This window comes from Onthophagus taurus, chromosome 11 (assembly GCF_036711975.1).
Source record: "Onthophagus taurus isolate NC chromosome 11, IU_Otau_3.0, whole genome shotgun sequence".
NCBI classification, from domain to species: domain Eukaryota; kingdom Metazoa; phylum Arthropoda; class Insecta; order Coleoptera; family Scarabaeidae; genus Onthophagus; species Onthophagus taurus.
In genome coordinates this window covers 31,566,945-31,587,513 of record NC_091976.1, presented here as the reverse complement: position 1 = coordinate 31,587,513, position 20,569 = coordinate 31,566,945, and the positions used below count along the sequence as shown (strand labels likewise).

Genomic DNA, 20,569 nt, shown 5'->3' with positions numbered 1-20,569 from the left:
TTAATGTTTGCGTACAATAATTTTATGCTGGTCATTGTTGATCTTGCGGAATCGAGGATTGGTAGCCGTGGATAGGTTCTGTAGGAGATGGCTTAGAGGTGTCCTGAAGATCAATCATGATAACGTACATGTAACTTCCAGAAAATGCGACAATCGTATCGATTTGGTAGTTTTCTACAAATTTCCGTTTGAGGGAATTGATAAGCTCTTGACGATCGCGTGGTTTGGGTGAGTTAATTTTTGAGAGGTAGGTATCAATAATGTGGTCGTGAATGGTGATTGGTTTATGTATGCGTGTTTCTTTTGTTTTTGTAGAAATTTGGTCAGATTTTTTATTAGCCGATTTTATTCTAACGTTAGGGACTCCTCGAATGGGAGCTGTGGGGCGGTTCTTGCATTTTAGTGACCAGGCACTGTGTCCCTCTAGGCCGCAGGATTTACATTTCTCAGGTAGCTGTGAGGTGCATTTAGTGGTACTGTGTGGGCCGAGGCATTTTGAGCACTGCACTGTGGCAGTGCATTTGTCTGAGGTATGAGAAAATTCGTCGCATCTACTACACGGGATCGGCATTGGCGGTGGAGCGCGGCTTTCAAACACAGGAAAGTGGTTGTTTTTGAAGAATACTCCTGCTTGCAGAAGCTTTTGATAGGAGTCGACACACCCGGAAATTATCCTAATTTTATAGGTGGGCTTATCTGTGGCTTTAGAGATAATTCTTTTACAGTATCTGTGTGATATATTAAGCGAGTTCAGATGTTCGCTAATTTCTTGATCTGTAATTTCAAGATCAACGGAAGCAATAACTGCAGAGTATGAGGCCGATGGAATTTTTTTAATAGATGGTGTAAAATTTCTTGATTCAGAAAACTCTGAGATGATGTTTTGATTTTTTAGTAGATTTAAATTGATGGTTTGTTGTGGTTTGGAATTTTCCGATTTAATAATAAAGCCCTCTTTTGTTTTTATTATAATGTCACGTGGATTAAGTGAGTGTTTCGTCCAAATTTCGGACAACTGAATCCTGCTTAGCGGAAGACTTGTTTTTATGAAGAACACCGAGTTGTAGATTTTTGTCTGTTGTTGGTACGTAAGCGGGCGATCAGAGAACCGGTTAGCGGCTGGAGCACGTGGAGTTCGAAAAATTGTTGGTGTTTGCGGTGGATAATTTTTATTTTTAGGTGGATGCGGAACTTTAAATGCGGAATCACTGCCGCTAGTGTTTTGTTTTTTGTGAGGACGATCCGTGTGTGTGTATTTTTTCGGGCGGCCGCGTTTTTTGTTAGGGAGTCTGAACTCACCGTCCGGGTCCTGGTCGGATTCCGAGGCCGAAGCCCCCGAACCTTGCGTTTCCATAGTTGTGATCACACCCCCACAGATAGGAAAATTGTTCACGTAGGTAGTAAACTAAAATTTAATTAAACCACTGCTATTAAACACGCTAAAGCCGAGAAAAGCAAGAGCATGCGTGACTCGTGCAAATGTCTTGAGAAGACTGCCAAGAAATCGATTTTATACGAATTTTTAAAACTTAATCGGCGAAAATTGCAAAATCGAAAAAATTATCGATCATTTCAAAAATTTATTTCTCAAAAACTAAAAGAGATTTTTCAAAATGGCTTGTGGCATTAAAAAGAGGATACTTTAATTAATAATTGGTGATATTTCCACAAGGATCCTCCAAGAAATTAATTTTATAGCGAATTTTGAAGGTTATCGATGAAAATTGCAACATCGAAAATTTTATCAAAACTTCAAATATTGTTTTCTCAAAAACTAAAAGTTATTTTTTAAAACGGGTTGGTTAATTGGAAAGAGGACACTTTTATTAACACTTTCGGAAATTTTCATACTCATATTCCAAGAAATCGATTTTATATGAATTTTTAAAACTTAATCGGCGAAAATTGAAAAATTCGAAAAAATTATCAATCATTTCAAAAATTTATTTCTCAAAAACTAAAAGCGATTTTTCAAAACGGTTTGTTACATTAAAAAGAGGATACTTTAATTAATAATTGGTGATATTTCCATAAGGATCTTTCAAGAAATTAATTTTATAGCGAATTTTGAAAATTGGGGTTCATTTCAAATTTCACTTAAATTTTGTTAAATAATGTTGATCATTATTAATTAGTTCCTTTAAGTCATTGTTAAATTTAAGGGTGGGATTATTCTTAATTTTTAAAATGTTATTTTCTTTGAAAAAAGTTAATGTCTTTTTTATGTATGACTCTTCATTCAACACAACGAGGCCTGCATTTTTGTCTCCCATGGTAACAATAAGATTTTCTATTTTAATTTTATGTTTTGGATTTTTAATGTTGCGAAGAATTGATTTAGTATGGAAAGATTTTATGTTGACGTTCTTATTCCCACTTGTTTTCCCTCACTCTTTCACCTTTCTCATCTGGCGAACGTTCCTTATGACCTTCAGTCCAATTTCACCCCTCATCATGCTGACTCGCTCAAGTTATTTAATTTTAAAGGAAATTTTAACGTGTTAATTTTGTAAGTTTAAAAATTTTCTTTCTTTTTTGATTTCTTATATTTAGCTATTATGGTTCTTTCTCTACAGGTTTGGTAACTTTTGAATTTTTCGTAAACTGAATCTTTTTGAAGAAGTTCTCTCCGATGCTTGAAACAATCTCTCTTCACTTTCGATGCTCCTACACCGACGGTAATTATATATACTTTTTATCTGTGTTTTTGTTATATCTGAATGTTCCTTTGTTCCCGTAGTCGTGCCTGAAGAAGAACGATAATCGTTCGAAATCTTCGAAGATAGCACCAAAATAAAATATTTTCATTGTTCATACGACTTTTAATTTTTTTAGCAACAAGAAACCACCAAATCGATAATAGAGGCATCTCCAATAGACCCCGAGATCAAGAAAACCTTAATCCCTCGGGAAAAATCAAGCAGGTGTCCCAAACTCTATGGTCTGCCCAAACCATTTCCACCGGATGTCACAAGTGGTGCGGGGGGTTCCTCCGGAACCTGACAGGCCATCTCTCAGGACTGCTGCTCCGGATCGGGGACGGTGTACAACCATTTTCCAAGTGGCTGACAAGTGCAGGGCGTTATCTCTCTTGTTGAAGGTACCGTTCTTCTATTTCGATGGACTCGCGGATGAGTCTGGTGCTCCAATGTGGAACGTTGGCTATTTCCATATCTGAAGCTGCTAGTTTTCCATATATACATATACATAGAATAATCATGCTAAATAATTTGATATTATAATAGTATTATTTAAGTGTTTGCCTAACCTATCCTTTGATATGGACTCCCCCGCTGATAGAATCAAAGTCATTCGGCTTGCGCATACTACATATCAATCCTATTACTCCACTTGGAAAATAACCATGATGCTTTGATCTCAATGAGAGTTAGTACTTTCATGGAGGCATTGTCGTTAGCGAGGCTTACAAACCCTCCAGCATGCCTATGAAGTGGGTATATTTGCATCATGGTTATTTTCCACGTGGAATAATAGGATTGATATGTTGTATGCGCAAGCTGAATGACTCTCATTCTGTCAGCGAAAGCAGTCGATATTAAAGGATAGGTTCGGCAAACACTTAAATAATACTATTTTAATATTAAATTATTTTGCACGAATTTTCTATTTATATGTACAGGGTGGGCAAATTTGGGTGTTATTATAGGATATCTCAGAAACTATAAGAGATACGAAAAAAGTAGGTGCCATGCCCCGGTCTCTTTTTTCGAGATTAACACAATCCCGCAAACACCAAACCTCTATCTTCTTTTGTTTTTAAGTTATAGCCAAAAAGTCAAATTTTCGTGATTTCAAAAAATGCTCATATTTCGTTTATTTTTGAAATTAGAGAAATGGGGTTGATACGTTCTTAAGTCACTTTTTTAAGTAGAATATACTGCCGTTGAAAAATTTTAAAAATATTTGATGTTTGAGATACAACTAAACTAGTAAATCCTAATCAACTCAGTGACCAGCTTTGTTGGTGGAGCGCTGGATCTAAAGGAGTCCGCCCTGGGTGTTTTTATAGATATAGAGGGAGCTTTTGATAAAACAACTTTCTCTGGTATTAACGAAGCCTTGTTAAAGCATAATGTTCCACCGACTCTTTGTGGTTGGATTGAGAACACTCTTAAACATAGGATAGTTAAGCTTAGGGCTGGCGATGTCAGTCTTCAAGGAGTTACTCGAGGCTGTCCACAAGGGGGTGTACTATCTCCACTTTTGTGGAACCTCACCCTGGATAGCCTCTTGAACCGCCTCGCTTAAGCCAACTTTATCACAGTTGGTTACGCAGATGATTTAACCATTCTTGTCAAAGGCAAGTATATAAACGTGCTGTTTGATAGGATGCAAGTAGCTCTTAAATTGATAGAGACCTGGTGTGACGAACAAAGACTCTCTGTGAATCCTAAGAAGACAGAGTTGATTCTTTTCACACGGATAAGAAAGGTTGGCAAGCCCAGAATGCCAACCCTTGCTAATACTCCATTGGCATTGTCAAAAGAAGTTAAATATCTGGGCATCACGCTTGACAATAAAATGACATGGAGAGCCCACCTAGATAATAGAGTTAAAAAAGCGTACGTTGCATACGGTCAATGCCGGAGGGCTATAGGTAAGACATGGGGTTTGTCACCCAAAAATGCCCTCTGGATTTACACGGCTGTAATCCGACCTATGCTTACATATGGTGCAGTAGTATGGTGGTCAAAGACCCTACAGTCTACATCTACTGCTGCACTTATTAAAGTACAGAGACTTGCGTGTTTGTATGTTACAGGTGCGCTGCGGACTACCCCCTCTGCAGCCATGGAAAACATGTTAAACCTAACGCCACTTCATTTGTTCATCCAAGAGGTGGCATTGGTGACCATGATTCGACTGCGAGCAGCAGGAATTCTAAGAATCGGTGGGTGAGAGAAACAGTAAAAATGCCAATCTCTGGAACGAAATGGTGGAATACATACTCACCAATTCTGGATTGTGTAACGGACATTACACCCCTACAACACATTCAAAGAGACGGGAAGGAGCTGGAGCCCGAGTCTTCTCGTACGATCTCCGACTCCACGTATCTGAACCTCTAGGTAAAAGTACCACCGTCATACAGGCGGAATTAATCGCTACACAACTTGCCGCTGACGTTATTGTCAGATCCAACTTGGTAGGTAAGACTTTTACAATTTATACTGACAGTAGACAAGCTATTTTGGCCTTGAGTAGAATAACAATTACTTCAGGACTTGTTATGGGTTGTCATCTGACATTGGAGAAGGCCGCAGTGCATAACTGTGTTATACTTCAATAGATAAAAGGACACTCGACTTGTTCAGGTAACAAGCACGCTGACAGGCTTGCCAAAAGGGCTGCCAAGCGAGCGCCATGTTCGCCTGAACCGATAATCGCTCCGTCCTTATCAACTCAGATTGAGATAATTAAAGATTTTACCCACAAAAAGGTATGAACTGGTGGGATAGGGTTAAGGGCTGCCATCTGTCTAAGGAAGTATTACATTATCCTTCAGCAGAGGCAGCCTTGTCTTTCGTAAGGCTCTACGAACTGTAACGGGACTCGTCACGGATCACTGTAAGGTAAACAAGCATCTTTATAACCTTAAGCTTGCTGTTAGTCCTCTCTGTCGCCTCTGTAAAGAGAACGAGGAGACGGTCCGACACATCTTGTGTGAATGCTCCACTCTGCAAGACCTCAGAATGAGAGACTTCGGAGAGGAATGGCCGACCACAGATGGCATCAGGAACACACCTCTGAGCTGTATCATAGCCTTCGGAAATTCCTTAGGCTGGTTGATGTAGCTGGAGAGAGTGTAGGAGGACGTACAAGGGGCCCGTTGAGGCCTAGGTGCTGTATGCGGAAGCATACCCTCCGCTTTCCTACATACATACAACACAAAGTTGTATTTTTTTATAAATACAAACTAAAGTAGATTATGGTGTTACTGAAAAGAGCATATTTTTAGCTTTCCAATGATGTATTGCACGCAACTCTTTTTCGGATGCTATTTCTTTGATGCCATTTAGATATTAGTGTATATATATATATAGGTGACGTCCTTTGAGGTCGAGGCTAATTGATCGTCTCTTTTCTTATTATGACTCTATCTCACTCATCTACATTTACTCTCTTTTTGAGAATAAACAGTGCGTGATGTAACCCAACATACACAGTTGCCGATTTTATACACATGATTAGCAATCTGGAGTAGTATAATCAATGATATTAAGTTGTAGTGAGCAGTTTCAGATTCAACTTAAATGTTTAATATATGTAACCATTTTTAGAAATATGTACAAAGTGTTGCATGCTTGCGCATTTTGTATAGAACTGTTTTGCTATTATTTGAATACATGTTGATACCAAAAGATGTAAAAAGTATTTTCGAACATTAGAACAAACTGTTTCCAAATAATACTTATTTCAAAACGTAGGAATTCGTAAAAAAGACGACCAGGATTCTGTTCTCCGAAATGATCGGATATGATCAATATGAGAAAAAAGCTTTATGGTGCTATACATGCTATACAGGCTGTCCCTAAAATTTGTTTGCTCAGAATTTTTTTGTTCGCTCGTAACCCTACATTTATTTTTGTACTTTTTAATAGAAAATTTATTTTAGAGACTTTTATCACTCTTTGAAAATTTTGATAACATTGATCGTTTTCGAGTTATACGCGAAAATATTAAGCTTCGATTTCAATGGTAACACTAAAAAATAAAAATCGTCGAAAAAGTCAAGGTTGGCCATGGCAATTAAAAAACAAATTGAGCTGTCAACTTGCTTATGTCGTTTAAACACAAATGATAGTTTTTTGTTAGTTAAGTTTTTATTAATTTTAAGTGTTCAAAATGGAGAGTTACACATTTAGTGTATATGATTTTGACATTAGGGGAATGTCATGGAAACGCCGTAGCAGCCGCTAACAACAGTAACGTAAGATCAGTCCGACCACCCGAACTAGAAGAAGATATTCTAGACTACGTAGAAGAAAATACTACAGCTAGTACTTTGGATATGGCGAGGCACTTTTTAACTTCAAAAACAACTGTCTGGAGTGTTCTTCACGAGCAACAGCTTTATCCATTTCATTGTTACAAAGTTCAGGAAGTTCGACTGGCTGATTACCCACTGCGACTGCAATATTGCCAAATAATGCAGCACAAAATCCAAATTGATGATCAGTTTTAAGAAAAAGTGCTTTTTACATGAATCCACTTTTTCTAAAGATAGAATCTTCAATTTGAGAAATTTACATAGTTGGGCGGACGAAAATCCAAGATTTAAGAAAACTTGGAAATCACAATGGAGATTTTCTCTTAACGTTTGGGCTGGCATTGTGGGCGATGTAATTATTGGACCCGTTGTCTTGCCATCATGGCTGGCAAGGATGGACATACATACAGGCGACATTTAGAGGAATTAGATGATTTTTTAGATGACGGTCCTTTAAACACAAGGCAAGCAATGTGGTATATGCATAATGGTGCTTAGCACACAAGCTGTCCAAGAATTTCTGAGGGAACGTTTTCCGGGGCGGTGGATTGGACTAGGAGTAGGTGCACCGATAAGTTGGCCCCCCGATCGCCGGATCTTACACCTGTAGATTTTTATTTATGGCGACGCGTTAAATTGGTAATTTACTGCGTTTAAATCAGTTGATCAAAAACGAGTTGATCAACTGAGGTTGCGAATTGTTGATTCATTTGATCAACTTCGAACTGAGATCGATGTTCTCCGCAGAGTGCGCTTTAATTTAAGACGGCGATATCAGGCGTGCATTGATGCCGGCGGGAGTGTTTTTGAACATCTGCTTTAATATTTTTTTGTTCTTTCTTATTTATTACTATTTGTTTATAATTTCATTGTTCGTGTTAATATTTTTGTTAGAATTTGTGTTATTTTCTTGTTTGTTGTAACCGTGGAAATTACATTCTTTCATTCAACTAAAATAAATTAACACTGGATTTAACTAAGTCTGCACTTAGAAATGTATGCAAATAATGGTTATTAGCTCAGTTCGTTTTTGAATTGTCATCGCCAATTCAGATCTTGCGGAATATGTTTCCTTTTTTTGTTTGTTACGATTGAAATCAAAGCTTAACATTTTCGCGTATAACTCGAAAACGGTAAATGTTATAAAAATTTTCAAAGAGTGATAATAGTTTCTAAAATAAATTTTCTATTAAAAAGTACAAAAATAAATGTAGGGTTTCGAGCGAACAAAAAAGTTCTGAGCAAACAAATTTTAGGTACACCCTGTATAGCATGGTTGCCGCCGCCCGATCAAAGTTAAAATTGGTTCAATGATTTTGCTTGATATTTGTTTATGCTGTACCAAATTTCAACGCTCTACCATAAATGGTATTGAAAATATTAAAGAAAAATGTGTTAAAATTTCTAAACTTTGATGGCCCATATCTTAGCCATTTGAAGACTTTTATAATAATTTTTTTTCACGAATCGTCATCATTTTTGCTCTAGTATATGAGGTTAATTTTATGCCCCGAGTCACCGAAACACCCTGTAGATAGTAGTACTTTAAGCAGGGCGAAGAAGATGCTGTTCTTAATAACTTCAAAAAGGAAGTTTGAACCGATGAGAAGAATAATGTAATTATTCTAATTAAATAAATATATTTATTTTTAAGTCAAAAATTGGTTTGTTTATCCAAAAACGAAAATAACTTTTAATTGACAACAAAATTGAAATACAGCGTATAAAAAATTACTTGTAATTGGTTTTAATCAATTTTTAACACAGAGTATTTAAAGTATTTCATTATATTTCAATGATGTTCAACATCCAGACGTCGTTATTTTTGGTTTATTTGCCATTAATAATTGCAGATTACAACGAAACTTTAAAAGATATCTTATCAAACACCTATTTAAATACAGTAAGTTGTACATTTGTAAAAATAAATTGATAACCCCAAAAATTAGTTGCAGATCATAAAAAAATATAATTACCCATTAGAACGTCATTGGGTAACAACCGAGGATGGTTACATAGTTGAATTACAAAGAATTCCTTACAGCATCAATAAAAACACGGTACAAAATCGTCCAGCGATTTTATTTTTTCATGGAAACACCGGAAGTGCCCGCGAATTTATTGTAACCGGCCGAAAAAGTATGGGATTAGTTTTAAGCGATGAAGGTTACGACATTTGGTTGGCAAACGCAAGAGGTACATCGTGGTCGCGAAGACATCGTTATCTCAATCCAAATTATAAACAATTTTGGATGTTTAGTTTTCACGAATTCGGAGTTTACGACTTAACGGCCGAAATTAATTACATTGTAAACGTTACAAAACAGGATAAAATCTTTTTTATCGGCCACTCTCAAGGTGGAACCGCATTTTGCGTTATGGGAAGTGAAAGGCCGGAAATGAACGAAAAAATCCGCCTGGCGATCCTCGTAGCTCCCAACGTTTATAATACTCATCAAAAAAATTCGTTTTTGAGGACTTTGGTCGATAATATTGGGTTACTTAAAGATATTGTTTATTCTATAGGGCTTTATGAAATTCCGTTTAATTTGCAATTGGGAAAGTTTTTTTCGCAGTTGTGTGTGAGCCGATTAAAATTTCTTTGTTCTATTTATATCAATACGGTTATGGGGTTTGATAAGGACCAAATGGATCATGTAAATTTTGTATTATTTATTTTTTTTTTTAATTTATAATCAATTCTTTTTAGGAGTTATTTACCTGGGAGTTTTTCTTTTAAAACGTTTGAGCATTATGCCCAAATTATACAAACAAGTGAGGATTTTTAATAATTAATTTTTTTATTTAAATTATATTTTTTTAAGAAATATTTAAACAATTTGATTATGGATCGGAGGGAAATTTGAAATATTATGGGACGATCACCCCACCTCTATATAACATTAAAAATATCACCGCGCCAGTTGCATTAATGTATGGCAGAAATGATGCGTTTGTAGATGTGGAGGATATTGAAGATTTAAGTAAAGATCTTCCAAATGTCGCATTTAAATTTAAAGTACCTTATGAAATGTGGAACCACGTTGATTATCTCTTTGCTAAAAATGCCACTGAACTGATTTACACAAAAATGGTTGAATGGATGAAACAATATTAGAAGACTTAATTGATAAAAATAACAAGGTTTTTATCTTAATTAATAACAGTAATTAATTCATTATTTATAATTAAAGCAAATTACCGATATAAAACAAGTTTAATTTTATAGTTTATAAGAAAAAAGATCAGTTGATTGGATAATTTTCACAAATTAACATGTTTTTTAATAAAATTTTCGTTACTTTAACAATTTTTATTTTTACTTTATGTGGAATTTATGCAGACGAAATTTTAGCTGATATACTTAAAAATGATGGTTTAAACATAGTAAGTAATCACTTTTATATTTTTTTATTTCAAACAATAAATTTTTTAGTTGGAAATAACGAAAAAGTATGGTTACCCATTCGAAATTCATCAATTAACATCACAAGATGGTTACATAATCGAATTACATAGAATCCCCCATGGAAAATCAAACGATAATAAAAAAAGATCTGCAATTTTATTAACACCAGGATTGGATATGGGCTCAGTACATTACGTGTTAACCGGAAATATAAGTTTGGGATTTACTTTATCAAACGCTGGTTACGATGTTTGGATTTATTGCACAAGGGGGACAAGATCATCTAGAAAACACGTTTATTTAAACCCTGATGATGAAGAATTTTGGAAATTTAGGTAAATTTTATTACAACTTTTTACCATAACTTAATTGATGAATTAATTAAGTTTTCACGAAGTTGGATTTTACGATTACCCACTTTGTATCGATTACATAATAAATGTAACCCACCAACCAAAAATATTTTTCATCGGGTATTCCCAAGGATCGACATCTTTCGGGGTATTTTTATCCGAAAGGCCGGAATACAACGATAAAATAAGATTAGCGATTTTATTGGCTTCAACGATGTACACCAAACATAATAAACACCCTGTATGGATGCATTTATCCAAAAACTACAATACAATAAAAGTAATTATTAAAAAATTATTAAATAAATCAAATTAAGAAAAACAAAACATTTAATTCTTTTAGAGTCTCTTTAAAATGCTGGATATTTATGAATTCCCCGCTGGAAAATTTCGCAGCGAATATTGCAATATGATGAAATTAATTTGTTTACAACTAGTTTATTTAATTGCAGGATACAGCACGCAAATGGACCCTGTAATTATTTAATTACTTAATTTCGAATTAATTTAATAATTTATTTTAGGATTTTATTCCAGTTTTAATGAATAATTTATCAGGTGGACTTTCAATGCAAATGCTGGAACATTATGCCCAAATGTTTGATCGAAGTTAAATTCACAATTTTAACTTTAATTCCTATTTTTTATTATTCATTTTTTAGGAGCCTTTCAAAAATTCGATTATGGTAAATCCGAAAATTTAAAGATTTATGATTCTGAAGTTCCACCCGATTATAATATATCGAAAATATCAGCTCCAGTTGCTTTATTTTGTGGAAGAAATGATCCTTTAGTAACTTGTGAAGTAAGAATGATTAAAAATAAAAACGATATAGTTTTTATTTAATTTTTTTAAAGGATACAACCGATATAGCCAAAAATCTACCAAATTTGGTTTTAAAATATGTTGTTCCTGATGAAATGTGGTCCCATTCTGATTTTACATATGGAAGAGAAGCTCCGGACTTGGTTTATAAAGTTTTAGTTCAACTTCTAAATCAACATTAAATTTTTTTTATAAATATTATAATTAATTTTTGCTATTAAGTTAATTAGAAATAAATTATTAGGGTTTATCGATATTAAAATATAATAAAATCGATTCTTACTGCCTCCACCAAGAGACTTCCCTCTTACCATGTTCATTTCACTTTCCTTTTAGGAAGTAATTTTGAGTCAACTCGCTTCGTTACTTATCATTTTGCTGAATATAGTATCGGACGAAGGTCTACTTTCGTTATTAGCTCATCTGCCTCAAGTTTAATCACAGTTTCTAGTCTTATCGTGTCTTCTAGTCTTTTTTCAGTGGTTTCCTTTCTTCTTTAAGCAGTGTGTAGTCTTCTTCAAGCAGTATTTAGTAGTCTACTAGCACAGGCAATATCTACTTTTTTCCAGCAGTACATAGTCTCCTTCAAGCAGAATGTAGTCTTCTGCAAGCAAGATTCACTGATCTCCATGCAGTATCTAGTCTTATACAGCCAGTATCTATTCTTTTGCCCGGTTGCTTTATTTTGTGGATGAAATGATCCTTTTGTAACTTGAGAATTAAGAAAGATTAAAAATAAAAAAGATATTGTTTTTATTTAATTTTTTTAAAGGATACAAGCACATCGCTTGAGATGAAGTATTTAGTGGTCTACTAGCATAGGTAATATCTACTTTTTTCCAGCAATATATAGTCTTTTACAAACAACGTTTAATGTTCTCCATGCATTATCTAGTCTTATACAGCCAGTATCTATTCTTATGCCAGCAGTATCTAGTCTTCTGTCAGCAAATTTAGTTTTCTGACAGCAGTATTTTTTTTTCCGCAGAGTCTCCCCGATCTTTCGACGCTGAAGAAGGAGAGGGCATGCAACACACGCAGCACTTAGGCCCCAACGGTCCCCTTGTATATTTCCGGTTATATCGACCAGCCTAAGGAGTTACCAAAGGCTAAGATACAGCTCAAAGGTGTGTGTCTGACGCCATCTGTAGTAGGCCATTCTTCCCCGAATACTCTTAATCTGAGGTCCTTAAGGGCAGAACAGTCACACAAGATATGATAAACCGTCTCGTCGTCTTGTTCACAACCTCAACAGAGAGGGCTGTCAATACACTTTGTGTTATAAAGGTGTTTATTTATCTTACAGTGACCTGTAACAAGTCCCGTAATAACCCATAAGGCGCTTTTACCCAGACTTACAAATTTTTGTGCTGCGTCAGCTAAGGGATAAAATAATAACCTTTTAGCTAACTGGCACCCTTTAACTCTATCCCACCAGTCAAAGAACTTTTTGCAGGTTTTGATTAATTCAATATGAGATACCATAGAAGGGATAACTGTCGGCAAGGGGGAACAGGGCACTTTCCCAGCAGCCCTTTTTGTCAGCCTATCGGCGTGCTTATTCCCCGAGTGAGTCGAGTGTCCCTTTATCCACTGCAGTGTTTAGTGTTGCCGCCTCTTCAAGCGTCAAATGACAATCTATAATCAGGGCAGAGGTAAATTTATCCTTGCTTAGAGTTAAAACAAATTGTCTACTGCCGGTAAAGATTGTAAAGGTCTTAATACTGCAATTGAAGCTAATAATGTACTCAGCAGCAAATTTTATAGCGACTAATTCCGTCTGCTTAACGGTGATGCCCTCTCCAAGCAATGTGAGGAGACGGAACCATAAATCATTAGAAAAGACTCCCGCTCCTGCACCAGTCCGTCTATAAGAACCATCAGTGTAGATTTTAAGGTAGTTATTTCTATCTACTTCTGTGGAACTACAATAGATAAGGTATTTCCTTGAAAATGTGAATTTAGCCGGTATATAGTCCGTGCAGCATTCCAATTTGTTCCAAGCGTTGCACTTCCTCCGGTTTCTTCCTCTTCTTTGAAAAGTCCTACTTCCCGTAGTCGCAACATGGTAATCAGCGCCACCTCCTGAATATATAAATGTAGAGGTGACAAGTTTAACATGTTTTCCATGGCCGCAGTGGGGGTCGTCTTCATGGCACCTGTAACATATATACACGCAAGTCTCTGTATTCTATTTAGTGCGGTAGTGGCGGTAAGGATTTAGCCCACCATATTACTGCAACATAAGTGAGCATAGGTCGTATCACAGCCGTGTAGATCCAGAGGGCAGATTTGGATGAGAAACCCCATGTCTTCTAAATCGCCTTTTGGCACTGGCCAAATGCGACACTAGTTTTCTTTACTCTATTATCTAGGTGTGATTTCCACGATAGTTTGCTATTCAGAGTGATACCCAGATATTTAACCTCTTTAGAGAAACTCAATGGGCATTTAGCGAACAAGGGCAATCGAAAATTACCAATTTTCCGCTACAATTTCGCCTTTCGCACCATTTCTCGACTATATTGAGAGCCTCTCATCCTGTCAAATAACACCCCCACATGTTTTCCCCTGGGAGCTCTCTATCCAGCCACAGAGGCTACAAGGAATATTGTGCTCAGCCTCGTTAATACCAACGAAGCTGGTCACACTGAAGAGCTGTCGGTGTGGACTTGGGTTGATTAGAATCTAAGGGTCTATCGACAAGGCAGATATCCCTTATGTAAAGATCGCACAGTGTCTCTAAGGTTTTTAATAAAAACGAGGAGAGGCTGATTGGTCTAAAAAACTTTGGAAGGAAGTAGTTTTGCTTACCCGATTTAGGTATGAAATTCACCAAAACCTCACGACAACAACTGGGAATGTAGCGAAGCTCCAGGTATACCTATAAGATGTTCCTTAGGTGAGATATCAATTCCTCCAATCTCCACTGCAGCAGGGCGGGTACGATACCATTAGGTCCAGGAGCTTTGAAAGGTGAAAAGCTGTTTATTGCCCACCTCATTTTATCCTGCAGATCTTCTCAGCTAACAGCCAGTCATCTGCAGTCGGTCTCACCATGAGCTACTCTATGTAGAGTCTACCGAACCTGAAAAATGCACATTCATTAGAAGGTGTAAGCTTTGTAGAAAGTTGTCGGTATAATAACCGTCATCCTTCTTTAATAAACCTATTCGCCGGTCCGGGTCTGAGCCCAGAACCCTTTTAAGACGAGAGAGTTCGTTTCCAGAGGTGACTTCTTCGCAGAATCTCCTCCACGTCCCTCTCTCATAGCAATTCCAATCGGAATCTAATCTCGAGCTTTTGGCTTCATTGAAGGCTGTTCTGACTTCTCTCTTATGGTTGCTGAGCTCAGTACACCACCACAGAGTCCTGAATCAGCTTCCAGACGAAGTGGACAAGCCTTTTTATACGCAATTGTCAGGGAATCTGTCAAGACCATCGATTGTTCCTTAACATCGCTGCTCAAACACCCTGTTCACAACAGTATTCCTAAGGTTTCGTTTCAGGTTTTTCCCGATCTTTTTTATATCTAGATCAAAATTGATCCACCTTTGGTCTGACACTTAAATCAAGTCAGAGACTTTCCAGTTGTGGGCTTCATGAGAAATACTCATAGAGGCCAAGGTAATAATATTGTGCCTTTATTTATAAGTACTAGTTTTTATACTTTCTAAGATTTAGAGAATAATACACCCTCTTTTAGGGCTAGCATTATCTTAGCACATAGTCTTCTGTGAGCAGTATTTAGTATTGTACAAGCAGAATTTAATCTACTACAAGCAGTTAAGTAATTTTCTGCAAGTATTATCTACTTTTCTGCTAGAAGTATAAAATGAAGTCCAACTTCTTCAAAGATTTTCATCCAAATTGCTATTATATCTTTCGAGGAAACCCGACTATGATAAGTGAAGTTCAGAAAAAGTCAAAACTTCCTTTTCTCCAAATAGCGTCTAGTATTTCGCTCCCACTGGCAATATCTATTTCATTGCCAGCAAAATCTAGCCTTTTTCCAGCAAAATGTAATCTTCTGTCAGCAGTATTTAGACTAATTCAAGCAGTATCTAGTGTTCTGCATGCAGATTTAGTTTCTTATAGGCAATTTCCATTTTCTGCAAGCACTATTTAGTCTCCTATTGGCAGATCTATTAAGTTTTCGAGTTTAATTTTTTAGTTTAGTTAAAATTCCAATTCGTTGTAGAAAATTTTTACTTGGTACAAATTAGTAGTAATTAAAAAACAATTGTGATAATTATTCTAACCTTCCTTCTTCTAGATCAACTTGTTAACGCAATTCCCTTGAAGATCGTTTCTTTTAATTAATTGTAATTTATATTGACACTTTGCATGTTTTTATAAAAACAGCTTTTCTTCTTATTTCAGTTTAAATTTAATGAACATTGATGACATTTGCGTTTACGCAATTTAATTTGATGTATCATTTTATGAACCAGTTTTCAGCATGATGGGTCGCTACAGATTCGTTTTATCGATTTTTCTACTAAAAATTATAACCGGTGATTGTTATGAAGTTGATAATAAAACTTTACAAGACCTACAAAGTAATGAAGGTTTAAATATAGTAAGTGTTATTTTTAATTATAACTCAATTTAAAAAAAATCTGATTTACTTACAATTAGTTCGAATTAGCAAAGAAATACGGTTATGTAATAGAACGACATCACGTGACTACAGAAGATGGGTACACACTCGAACTTCATCGAATTCCTTACGGAATTAATAGCACGGATCGTTCAAATAGGCCCCCAATTCTAATAGCTCATGGAACTGGAGGAACATCAGTTGAATTTTTAACGATGGGTGAAAAAAGTATAGCGAGTCGATTAGTTGAAGCCGGTTATGATATTTGGATAGGAAATGCACGAGGGACGAAATGGTCTTTGAAACATAAATTTTTAAATCGCCGATCAAAACAATTTTGGATGTTTAGTTGGCACGAAATCGGAATATACGATTACACCGCCGAAATTTATTACGTTTCAAACGTTACAGGTCACGATAAAATTTTCTTTTTGGGCCATTCCCAAGGCGGCACAGCATTTTTTGTTATGGCATCTGAGCGACCGGAAATGAATAAAAAACTTCGTTTGGCTTTATTAATCGGACCTACAGCTTACTCAAAACACAATACTAATCCGGTGGTTAAGGCTGGTGCAGAAATTGTTAAATATTTTGAAGGGCTCGCAGATTATCTTCATTTATATGAACTTCCAACCGGACCTGTTATGACTCAATTCTTACAGACACTTTGTAAAAGTCCGTTTAAATTTATTTGTTTAATTTATGTTCATGTTACTGTGGGGTATGATATTAACCAGATTGATCCGGTTAGTTTAAAATGAGAATAAATTTAAGGGATTAATTTTTATTGTTTCTAGAGGATTCTGCCCACACTTTTAACTAATTTACCTGGAGGTTTATCAATTAGACAAATGCTTCATTATGGTCAAATGTTTCGAGAAGGTTGTTGCAAAATTATAAAATTAAAATTTAATTCTTTTTATAACATTTTTAGAGAGATTTCAGCAATATGATTATGGCCCTGAGGAAAATTTAAAACGTTATGGATCCACAAAACCACCTTTATACAACATAACTAAAATTACAGCTCCTGTTGGGTTAATTTATGGAAGCACAGATGCCTTCGTTGATCCTCAAGTTTGTTATTATTAAAACAAAACTTACTTATTTTAATTTCATCTTTTTAGGATGCAACTGATCTTTGTAATGATTTGCCGAATTGCGTTTTAAACTGCTTTCTTAAAGAAGGCGATATGTTTAATCATTTTGCTTATGTTGTTGGAAAAGATGCAGACAAATTAGTTAATGATAAACTTATTGAAATGTACAATAAGTTTTAAATTAAATTAAATTAAGTGGACATGTTTAATTAAGCAGTTTTGTATTCATAATTTTTATCCTATTTTATCCATAATTTACTCAAAACGGCTAAATCCAAATGTTTCTAGTTCTAGATCTAGTGTTAGTTTTAAAACTAAAACTAGAACTAACACTAGACCTAGAATTAGAAACATTCGTGTTTAGCCGAACGACTTTAAAGACGGCTAAATCCGAATGTTTCTAGTTCTAGGTCTAGTGTTAGTTTTAAAACAAAACTAGAACTAACACTAGACCTAGAACTAGAAACATTCTGGTTTAGCCGAGCGTCTTTAAAGATGGCTAAACCCGAACGTTTCTAGTTCTAGGTCTAGTGTTAGTTTTAAAATAAAACTAGAACTAACACTAAACCTAGAACTAGAAACATTCGGGTTTAGCCAAACGTCTTTAAAGACGGCTAAACCCAAACGTTTCTAGGTCTAGTGTTAGTTTTATAACAAAACTAGAACTAACACTAGACCTAGAACTAGAAACATTCGGGTTTAGCCGAGCGTCTTTAAAGACGGCTAAACCAGAACGTTTCTAGTTCTAGGTCTAGTGTTAGTTTTAAAACAAAACTATAACTAACACTAGACCTAGAATTAGAAACGTGCGGGTTTAGCCGAACGACTTTAAAGACGGCTAAATCCGAATGTTTCTAGTTTTAGGTCTAGTGTTAGTTTTAAAACAAAACTATAACTAACACTAGACCTAGAATTAGAAACGTGCGGGTTTAGCCGAACGACTTTAAAGACGGCTAAACCAGAACGTTTCTAGTTCTAGGTGTAGTGTTAGTTTTAAAACTAATACTACAACTAACACTAGACCTAGAACTAGAAACATTCGGGTTTTGCCGAACGGCTTTAAAGACGGCTAAACCAGAACGTTTCTAGTTCTAGGTCTAGTGTTAGTTTTAAAACAAAACTAGAACTAACACTAGACCTAGAACTAGAAACATTCGGGTTTAGCCGAGCGTCTTTAAAGACGGCTAAACCAGAACGTTTCTAGTTCTAGGTCTAGTGTTAGTTTTAAAACAAAACTAGAACTAACACTAGACCTAGAACTAGAAACATTCGGGTTTAGCCAAGCGTCTTCAAAGACGGCTAAACCCGAACGTTTCTAGGTTTAGTGTTAGTTTTAAAACTAAATCTAGAACCAACACTAGACCAAGAACTAGAAACATTCTGGTTTAGCCGAACGTCTTTAAAGACGGATAAACCAGAACGTTTCTAGTTCTAGGTCTAGTGTTAGTTTTAAAACAAAACTAGAACTAACACTAGACCTAGAACTAGAAACATTCGGGTTTAGCCAAGCGTCTTCAAAGACGGCTAAACCCGAACGTTTCTAGGTTTAGTGTTAGTTTTAAAACTAAATCTAGAACCAACACTAGACCAAGAACTAGAAACATTCTGGTTTAGCCGAACGTCTTTAAAGACGGCTAAACCAGAACGTTTCTAGTTCTAGGTCTAGTGTTAGTTTTAAAACAAAACTAGAACTAACACTAGACCTAGAACTAGAAACATTCGGGTTTAGCCAAGCGTCTTCAAAGACGGCTAAACCCGAACGTTTCTAGGTTTAGTGTTAGTTTTAAAACTAAATCTAGAACCAACACTAGACCAAGAACTAGAAACATTCTGGTTTAGCCGAACGTCTTTAAAGACGGATAAACCAGAACGTTTCTAGTTCTAGGTCTAGTGTTAGTTTTAAAACAAAACTAGAACTAACACTAGACTTAGAACTAGAAACATTCGTGTTTAGCCGAACGACTTTAAAGATGGCTAAACCCGAACGTTTCTAGTTCTAGGTCTAGTGTTAGTTTTAAAACTACCACAAAACTACTACAGAAAGTTTCGTGTTTAGCCGTGCGTCTTCAGACGTCTTCTTAGCACATAGTCTTAATCTAATCTACTACAAGCAGTTAAGCAGTCTTCTGCAAGTATTATCTACTTTTCTGCTGGAAGTATAAAATGAAGTCCAGCTTCTTCAAAGATTTTCATCCAAATTGCTATTATATCTTTCGATGAAACCCGATTATGATAAGTGAAGTTCAGAAAACGTCAAAACTTCCTCTTCTCCAAATAGCGTCTAATATTTCGCTCGCACTGACAATATCTACTCTATTGCTAGCAAAATCTAGCTTTCTTCCAACAATATTTAGTCTTCTGTCAGCAGTATTTAGTCTCCTTTATGCAGTATCTAGTGTTCTGAACGCAGATTTAGTTTCCTATAGGCAATTTCCATTTTCTGCAAGCAGTATTTAGCCTCCTATTGACAGATTATTAAGTTTTCGAGTTTAATTTTTTAAATTCTTTTAATTTAGTTAAAATACCCAATTCGTTGTAGAAAATACTAGAAAATTTTAGAACTAAAAACGTTCGGGTTTAGCCGTCTTTAAAGATGCTTGGCTAATGTTTATATCTACTCTATTTCCAGCAAAATCTAACCTTTTCCCACAATATTTAGTCTTCTGTCAGCAGTATTTAGTCTCCTTCATGCAGTATCTAGTGTTCTGCATGCAGATTTAGTTCCTATAGCCAATTTCTATTTTCTGCAAGCATTATTTAGTCTCCTATTGGCAGATCTATTAAGTTTTCGAGTTTAATTTTTTAAATTCTTTTAATTTAGTTAAAATACCAATTAATTGTGGAAAATTTTAGAACTAAAAACGTTCGGGTTTAGCCGTCTTTAAAGATGCTTGGCTAAACACGAATGTTTCTAGTTCTAGGTCTAGTGTTAGTTCTAGTTTTGTTTTAAAACTAACACTAGACCTAGAACTAGAAACGTTCGGGTTTAGCCGGCTTTAAAGACGTTCGGCTAAACCCGAATGTTTCTAATTCTAGGCCTAGTGTTAGTTCTAGTTTTAGTTTTAAAACTAACACTAGACCAAGAACTAGAAACGTTCGGGTTTAGCCGTCTTTAAAGACGTTCGGCTAAACCCGAATGTTTCTAGTTCTAGGTCTAGTGTCTAGGTCTAGTGAATGTTTCTAGGTCTAGGTCTAGTGAAGACGTTCGGCTAAGCCCGAATGTTTCTAGTTCTAGGTCTAGTGTCTAGGTCTAGTGAATGTTTCTA

General features: G+C 35.7%; 2 protein-coding genes and 1 long non-coding RNA gene across 3 annotated transcripts; all 3 read left to right on the top strand.

Moving 5' to 3' along the window:
- The first annotated feature begins 2,458 nt into the window (after window positions 1-2,458).
- Window positions 2,459-8,704, top strand: LOC139431939 (uncharacterized). Its single transcript, XR_011641967.1, has 3 exons — window positions 2,459-2,509; window positions 2,577-2,678; window positions 2,836-8,704. It is a non-coding gene; the product is annotated as an uncharacterized lncRNA (long non-coding RNA).
- Window positions 8,705-8,792: 88 nt separating this feature from the next.
- LOC111421300 (lipase 3-like) lies at window positions 8,793-10,131 on the top strand. Its single transcript, XM_071200202.1, has 4 exons — window positions 8,793-8,915; window positions 8,962-9,669; window positions 9,723-9,787; window positions 9,838-10,131. The coding sequence occupies exons 1-3, from the start codon at window positions 8,808-8,810 to the stop codon at window positions 9,750-9,752; spliced, it is 846 nt and encodes a 281-aa protein (XP_071056303.1). The 5' UTR covers window positions 8,793-8,807; the 3' UTR covers window positions 9,753-9,787; window positions 9,838-10,131.
- Window positions 10,127-17,512, top strand: LOC111421293 (uncharacterized). The gene is made up of 12 exons (XM_023054430.2): window positions 10,127-10,399; window positions 10,449-10,756; window positions 10,808-11,054; window positions 11,118-11,249; window positions 11,299-11,383; window positions 11,437-11,579; window positions 11,633-11,781; window positions 16,044-16,182; window positions 16,242-16,949; window positions 17,001-17,085; window positions 17,138-17,280; window positions 17,331-17,512. Exons 1-12 carry the CDS (start codon window positions 10,289-10,291, stop codon window positions 17,481-17,483), a joined length of 2,403 nt encoding a protein of 800 aa, XP_022910198.2. The 5' UTR covers window positions 10,127-10,288; the 3' UTR covers window positions 17,484-17,512.
- Window positions 17,513-20,569: the final 3,057 nt, after the last annotated feature.